General features: G+C 45.1%; 1 protein-coding gene across 1 annotated transcript; it reads left to right on the top strand.

Annotated features, from left to right (window-relative positions):
* The first annotated feature begins 501 nt into the window (after nt 1-501).
* On the top strand, nt 502-7,188 carry LOC104084042 (aldose reductase-like). The gene is made up of 10 exons (XM_009587749.1): nt 502-642; nt 997-1,164; nt 2,338-2,454; nt 3,837-3,914; nt 4,583-4,705; nt 5,169-5,275; nt 5,438-5,519; nt 6,059-6,142; nt 6,611-6,693; nt 7,146-7,188. Exons 1-10 carry the CDS (start codon nt 577-579, stop codon nt 7,186-7,188), a joined length of 951 nt encoding a protein of 316 aa, XP_009586044.1. The 5' UTR covers nt 502-576.
* Nucleotides 7,189-7,743: the final 555 nt, after the last annotated feature.

Raw genomic sequence — 7,743 nt, 5'->3', positions numbered from 1 at the left:
CCATGAGTTCTGTCTCATGCCCTACTCCGGGACTCCTGTTTATTGATGCATTTTGGGACACCCCCTTGGCTTTACTGATGACAAATTGTGGGCCAAAGTGCCACTGAATGAAACAGGCTTTCCACCAGGTAACCGATGGGGTGAAGTGCAACAGGGTGTTGCAACACCCCAGCGCGTATCACAAGCGAGACACGCATGAACAACCTGTGGCACAGGGACAGGGCGCTGCAGGAGCCGAAGCCTGCACAAACACAAGCCGGATCGGGGCACAGCCGCCCTCAGCCCTTATCTTTTGATAAGGAACTTCACCAGGAGGAAAGGTCCGCAGGGCGCACCACTGCACACCCCAGGGGTGTGATCACCTCCGCGATTTTTAATTGATTTCAGCTTTCACATTAACCTGTGTGAGTTGAGTCTACAGAGAAAAAGCCGCAGTCTTGTTTGCCAGATATGGGCGGACCCAGAGCACTGGCGCCGCTCCACCATCTTCCCCTGCCCCGGCCAGCGACCAGTCACTATTAAACCAGCCGGGCAAGAGGCAGCTGCAGTGGGGCTGCCCAGACGGCGTGCAGGGCCATGGCGACCTACGTGCAGCTGAGCACCGGGGCGAAGATGCCCCTCGTGGGGCTGGGCACCTGGAAGGTAACAGCTTCAGAGAAAAGCACCAGTATTGCAGAGCTCCCTGGCACAAAACTCTGTTCCCCCTTGTCCAGCTCTGGAGAGCTGTCCTCGTGTCTGGGGCTCTGCTCTACCTGGCTGTTGGGCTGAACCTACATGAGAGTGGGGCTACGAGAAATGGCTACAGACTGGCTTCAAGCCCTGGAGCCCATGCTTATGACTGCAAGAAATACTGTTCTTGTAAAGAAAAAAAACCCACAACCTGTGGGAGGAGAGGATTGCTTTCAGTAAGGTGGTTTTCCTATTTTTATTTTGTTAGGATGCAGATATTTAACATGTATTGATTTGAGATTATTAAGATTTATGCATTATTTTTAGTCCACAGCTGGGCAAGTAACAGCTGCAGTGATGGCTGCCATCGATGCTGGGTACCGCCACTTTGATTGTGCCTATGTGTACCAGAATGAGAAGGAAGTTGGGGAAGGGATCCAGCAGAAAATCAAGGAAGGCGTTGTGAAACGAGAGGACCTCTTCATCGTCAGTAAGGTAAGGATCTGAAGATCTTCCACCCTGGAGCATGGGTGAGGGAATGCTCTGCCTATAGTATTTTCATAGTAGGAAGCTTAAGTACTGGGGACAAACTTTATGTTGTAGGATAAGGTCAGGTTGGATGGGGCTCTGAGCAACCTGATCTAGTTGAAGATGTCCCTGCCCACGGCAGGGGGGTGGACTAGATGACCTTTAAAGGTCCCTTCCAATCCAAACTATTCTATGATTCTATGATAAAGCAATTCATAACACCATTCAAGTCACTCCTGATACAAGCTTACTGCTTCATCCCATTCTGTATGGAGAGTTAGGAAGGATAAGCTGTGTCTGCACCCTGCTGTGGTCCGGCACTCTGATGAGGGGACCCAGAAGTGCTGAGGGATGGATGAGGAGAGGCCATCCGCAGACCAACTGGTGCAGGAGAAGGGGAGCAGGAAAAGGTAGAGTGGGCCAGGTAGCACCAAGCAAGGTAGAAACCTGTAATGCAGAGGTCTGAGATCACTTGATGGCATAGACTGATACAGAGGCAGAACCAATTTGGTTATGGCACCTCACTGACTGCTAAAGCACAGCAGAGGAGATAAGACTGGCAGTGGCTGGTGCTTGTTCTGGCAGCTGGGTCCACAGTCCCGCCCAGCTGTGTGAGGAAGATGAGGTTCTGGGCACCTTGGGACAGCGTAATCTGCACAGCACATGTCCCAAGGAAGGTGTGGTTGGTGGGTTCTCTTTCTCTTGCTTACTAAGGAAACCAGGATATTTAGCTGGTTTCTGAAGTTACTTCTTACCTTGGTAAAGGTTGTGCCAACCACTTCTTTGTGGCTTGTCTTATATTTTCCTGGCTTTGCCTGCTAAATTTTTTACAGGATATGTACAAATGGTCAAATCTGACATAAAGCTTTTTTGAACTAAGCCATCCTCATCTACCCAAGTCTGACCTTGCAATAGGAGTTTTTACTACAGATCTGTCTGATCATGTGTACTGCCACTGCACATACTGCCTTCAGCATCACGAGCCAGTCCTGCTCACAGAGCAAGCCCAATCTGAAGAGCACTAGGATGGCCTCATTCCACATCACCTTCCAAAGAAGATGGAGCATTTCTGCCCTATGCAGGAGTACTTGAGAGCTTTAACCCAGGAGATCACGGTGTGCCTTGGCTTTTTGTCTCTAGCTATGGTGCACGTTTCATGAAAAACCTCTGGTGAAGGGAGGATGCCAGAAGACTCTTGCCGACCTGAAACTGGATTACCTGGATCTCTACCTCATGCACTGGCCTTCTGGGTTCAAGGTACAGTAACAGTAATGCCCTTGGCTTTCCCTCCTGGGAGAGCTCCTCAAAACTGCCAGTAATGCTTGCAGCACTACTGCTGCTCCAGTCCAGAAAGACCATGTGTCTGTTGTGTGTACCAGCACGGCTCCGGTGCTGCTCATTCGACTTTACTCTGGCCACATGAGCCAGGCTCTTGATCTCTGCCCCTGAGAGTGCTGCTTGCACAGCGTCCTCTGCCCTTTTGATATCAGTGATACAGACCTAGCGCTAAGATCAGGCCTCCCAGGTGCAAGCATAAGCTACGCCACTTTGCCTTTCTTTTACAAATCCAAAGCATGCTCATCTGAAAATTACTCCTTGCAGGAAGGAGGCCTGCACTTTGCTGCCTGACAGAAATTCTTTTCTCTGCATGTTACAGAATCGCAGAGCAAAAGAAAATGTTTCTGTTTTCCATTTCTCTCTTTTATCACCAAGTACTTAATATAGAGCAGACTGAGCTGACCTACAGCCCAGATTGAGCTGACCTTGCCTGTAGGAGCCTTAGTGTTGTTTCACAGACCTTGGATTTCAAAAGATGAAGCTTTTCAATACCAAACTTTCGCAGACTACATGTACTTCAAAGGATTTATGTCAGTTTGTGTATATATACATATACTCTTAGCCTTTCCTTTCTGCTACACCCAGATCAAAATCTCTATTCTACCTAATGCTTTTGAGCTCCTCAACTTCATTTCATTCTCTCAATATTATTTTAGTTAGCTTTATGTGGACAAAGTTGTCAAGTGAAACTGCATAATATTGTGGCATTTAGAAAATTCCAACCATTCAAAACACTTTGGCCATACTGTCTAATTACAGACTGTTCTGATTTTCCTAATACAGCAATTTAAACAGCAAGCTTCCCCACGGAAAATGTCAGCAGTACCTTTTTCAGCAGATGTGCTCCAGTATAAATGTGTACGTTCACAGGACCAAAATCAATCCTTCATATACCTTTTTAAAAACAACTGAAGAAGCTAGTATTCTTAAATGTACATGACAGAATAATAGATGAAGTGAACTCATGTAAGACTCCAGGATATTGTTCTATGAGTAAATCACTTCCCTGTATGCATTTTGTGGATCATCACTTCAATGGATCCAGCAGAAATACCTGTCTTTATTGGGATAGTAGCTGGCAAAAATGCCATGACCCTGCATGAACGAAGAATAAGAAATGACTGAAGAATTAATAAAGTTATGATGAGAATTACTTGACTTTTTTTCATGCACTATTAGCTTTAACTCCTTACCTATTTCCATGCACTACATGCACTATTACCTTTCGCTCCTGTTCGGTTCTTTTACATAGCTAGCGTCCCAACAGAGATTATTTCAAGCACTCTCTCTCTCATTGACAGGCAGGAGAGGAGCTGTTTCCCAAAGATGACAAAGGCATGTTTATACCTAGCAACACTGATATTCTACAGACGTGGGAGGTAAGTTCAGCCACAGCAGAAGACTCATGTCCTCTGTCCTCATCAGGCTCTGCCATGTTTTCATTACCTTCAGCAGTCACAGAACTGTTGTCTCATGCATGCAAATTAGTTGGAAGGAACATATGGCAGTACAAAGTAGTACTTTCATAATGTGCATGCTTAGTTATTACCTAGTTATTCCTATTCCCCAAGTGCCTTACTTGAGTGCCTGACCTACAGTCACTTTCAGTGGAGCTGCAAACCAGACTGAGGTTAGAAAAGGTTCTTTGCTTGACCATAACAACTGTACAATTGCCTTCACCACAATTCTTGTGCCCTTCTTGAATTGCTTAAATACATTTTACAGAAATAAAGACATTCTAGGTTGAGATCTTGCCTACAGTGTGGGGCACTGCCCTCCAGTGCTTGCATAATAGTGGGTTACTGAGTGTCGTTGTTCTTTTCCTTATGCAACTTGGTGTGAATTCCCACAAACCCAGGGAATGAGAATTTGGGCTTGGGTGAGACGGCACTAATGTACCAGTACCTGCTTTTCCCTCAGAAAACTTTGCAACTCTAAATAGTTATTTTGTGCTGCTCATGACGGGAAACAAGCCACATCAGGAAGAACATCTTCTTCATGGCCTGTCTTGCGTACCAGATGATGATTTTGCTCCTCTTTGTGTTAGGCCATGGAAGAGCTGGTGGATGCTGGTCTGGTAAAAGCCATTGGAATCTCCAACTTTAACCACGAGCAGATTGAAAGAATCCTGAACAAACCAGGACTGAAGTACAAGCCTGCAGTTAACCAGGTAAGCTGCTAAGTGACTGCAGATGAATAGTTTTCAGGGATTATAAAGATCTCATTACAGTTGAATAAGGATATGGAAAAAGGGAGAACAAAGTAGAATACAGCATGTACTCTTAAATCCCACTCTGAGTATTTCTGGGTACACAAGACACTGGGATACTTCCTTTTTTGTCTCACCTTGCTGAAACGCTGTTTACAAATGTTGGAGTATTTCCGTGTGAAACATTCTTTATGGAAGAATAAAGAACTCAGAGATGAGCTTTGTGAAACCGCTGCAGAAAAAACTGTATAAGCACTTTGTATAAAAATAGGTGTCTTCAGTACTAAGGATGCTTATTATCATGTAGGCCACTGGCAAATTAGGGCAAAAGGCAGCCTCTAATTGGATTAGGAGATAACCCATGGGGCACAGCAATATTACAACAGTTCTGCCACTATCAGCCTCTGTGCCTTTGTGTTGGCAGATCGAGTGTCATCCATACCTTACCCAGGAGAAGCTGATCAAGTACTGTCAATCCAAAGGGATTGCTGTGACAGCGTACTGTCCTCTTGGCTCTCCTGACAGGCCATGGTAAGATTGCTTTGCAATTTGCAAGGGAGCTGGCATGGATTACGCTTGAAACATTGAGACTACAAGTGGACCATTAATCATTCATCTAAATACATATCTCTGTTGCCAGGTTGGATCTTTCTATGGAGGTTCCTCACCACTGATCTTCTTTTATCTGTGTAGGGCTAAGCCAGAGGATCCTTCCCTTCTGGACGACCCCAAGATCCAAGAGATTGCAGCCAAGCACAACAAAACCCCAGCACAGGTATGTAGGTGCCAGACAGTGGGTACTCCTTCCTGTAACACGGCCATTAAGGAACATAGATGTGAGAAGCAGGTGGAACCTGCATCCATTCCCTATGAACTGTGGCACTCCTCTGATTCTTCCCTAACAATATAGATTGTTTATTATATGGCCTGCAAGATATGTTACTATTTCTTTGGCCCTCAGCCAGAAAAAGGTTCTTGACCCACTTTCAGATGTCACTTCCCCTCTCAAGTCCTCTTACAGAGAATGAAAGCCCTGCATAGACTGCTGAGAGTCCAGGGGGGAAGAAAAGGAACTGACTGTCCCAAAACTGGATGGGAAAGGAGGCCTTCCAAGTGGGTCTCCACCACCTCTCTCTTTGCCCTTCAGGAAGAGATACCTAGGCCCAGGGACAGGAATTATTTGAATTGTAGCTCCACAGAAAGGGTTTAGTTCTACTGAAATATACACTTAGTGGCAAACAGCTATTGGAACAAGCTCTGCTTCCTCCAGAATAGGAGCTGTCCTCTCTCTGACTCAGTTGTCTGTTCCTGCAGGTTCTCCTTCGCTTCCAGATCCAGAGAAATGTGATTGTGATTCCCAAGTCTGTCACACCACAGCGCATTGTGGAGAACTTCAAGGTGAGTCATTAGGAGTGACCTGGGTGCTGCCCTTCAGGGATGGCATGCCTTCCCCCTGCGGAGCCAGCACCGATCCTTTCTCACCCTTCCCAAGTTCTCCTCAGGCAAGAGGACTGGGCTTTTTCTCTCTTTATGCTTACCTAGACTCTACTGAGGGTTAAGTCAGGCCTACCTTTGGAGAGGACGGATGAACAGGTCTTATAGGATGTTTCCTGTTCTGTGGCTTGTGGATGAATCAGCAGGCACAGCTTGCTTGGAGCCCACACACAGTAACACGCCAGAAAAGTCTTACACAGAATAAGCAATGTTCATAAAATAGCTCCTGTGTCCATAAAACAAGTTGTTCCTCTATCTGTTAATCCACTGGTCCATGACTGAAAATGGACCCTGCAGTGTGGAGCTGCTCTCTCTCTGCTTCACACTGTTTGATTTTTCAAAGAGGTGATTTCCAGCTGTTTCTCTTCTTAGGTGTTTGACTTTGAATTGACTAAAGAGGAGATGGCAACCCTTCTCAGCTTTAATAGAAACTGGAGGATCTGTGCAATGAGCATGTAAGTGACACTGCTTGTTTCCTTTCAACTCTTCAATTTTGAATATTCTTTACAAGGAATTTTGTGTCACAGCTACTAGGTAGCATGAAATTCAGTTTAATTAAAAATCATGCCAACTCAAATTCCAACTGGTTTGTCCAAAAAATACTTTTTCAGGAGAGGGTTTAATATTTTCATTTTTAAAACAAACAAAAAAATGTAAACAAATCACATTCTCACTTTGAATTCAGTTTTGAGGGAACTCTGTGTAACTTGAATTACAAAAAATGGGTTCTAGATGTTCATTTAATCTTTGTCTGCATTAGAGAAATGAGGACACACATCTCCGCATATTCTTCCTGTAGTCACATGATGCAGATCTTCCCTCGGTAGCTCCTCCATGCACCCAATAAACCTCTATATAACATTTACTTCACCCAAGAAAATAACACTCCCTCTTTGATTTCTTTCAGGTCCAAAACTCACAAGGAGTACCCCTTCCACGCAGAATACTGAAGATGCTCGGTAACATGGCCTTCACTGGTGTCTCAGGTGCCTCTGCTCTAACTCGGAGCTGTCTATTTATCTGGTTTTCTTACTGTGTCTGCCCTGCACTGCACGGGATGTTTATCCCCTGAAATTTGTTTGGATTCTTTTTTTGGAAGAAGGAAATAATATTGCTTTACAGAACAAAATGTGGGATGTCATAATTTTCTGCTTATTAGAAGAGGGCATCACTATTGAATAGCCTAGGCAGAGCTGCAAAGCAGAAAATGGGGAGATTTTAAACCACCATTCAGTGATTGCCTTCAGTCTTGCATCAGCAGAAACCAGATGTTGACAAACCACAAAAAAACCCCATGCAACAATTTCGTCAGAAGTGTCCCATATTTTAAATAAAATTAATTTTAAAATGCAAAAACATTATTGGCTGAAAGTCTTTCGTCTAGTGGTGGAAAAACCCAAACCCCTCCTACCCAGAGACGCACAGAGAGGTCGGCTGCAGTCACCTGCACTTCAGGGACACGAACCCTTCCTGGGACAACGAAGCCACTCGGCACCTTCCCCGGC

The sequence above is a fragment of the Fulmarus glacialis genome, unplaced genomic scaffold (assembly GCF_000690835.1).
Source record: "Fulmarus glacialis isolate BGI_N327 unplaced genomic scaffold, ASM69083v1 scaffold1411, whole genome shotgun sequence".
Lineage (NCBI taxonomy): Eukaryota > Metazoa > Chordata > Aves > Procellariiformes > Procellariidae > Fulmarus > Fulmarus glacialis.
This window is presented reverse-complemented; position numbering and strand designations above follow the sequence as displayed.

Coding starts and splice junctions, on each gene's coding strand:
- LOC104084042 (XM_009587749.1), top strand. CDS start 577: ATGGCGACCTACGTGCAGCTGAGCACCGGGGCGAAGATGCCCCTCGTG. Junction 2,455..3,836: donor ACTGGCCTTCTGGGTTCAAG/GTACAGTAACAG, acceptor TCTCATTGACAG/GCAGGAGAGGAGCTGTTTCC. Junction 6,694..7,145: donor AGGATCTGTGCAATGAGCAT/GTAAGTGACACT, acceptor GATTTCTTTCAG/GTCCAAAACTCACAAGGAGT.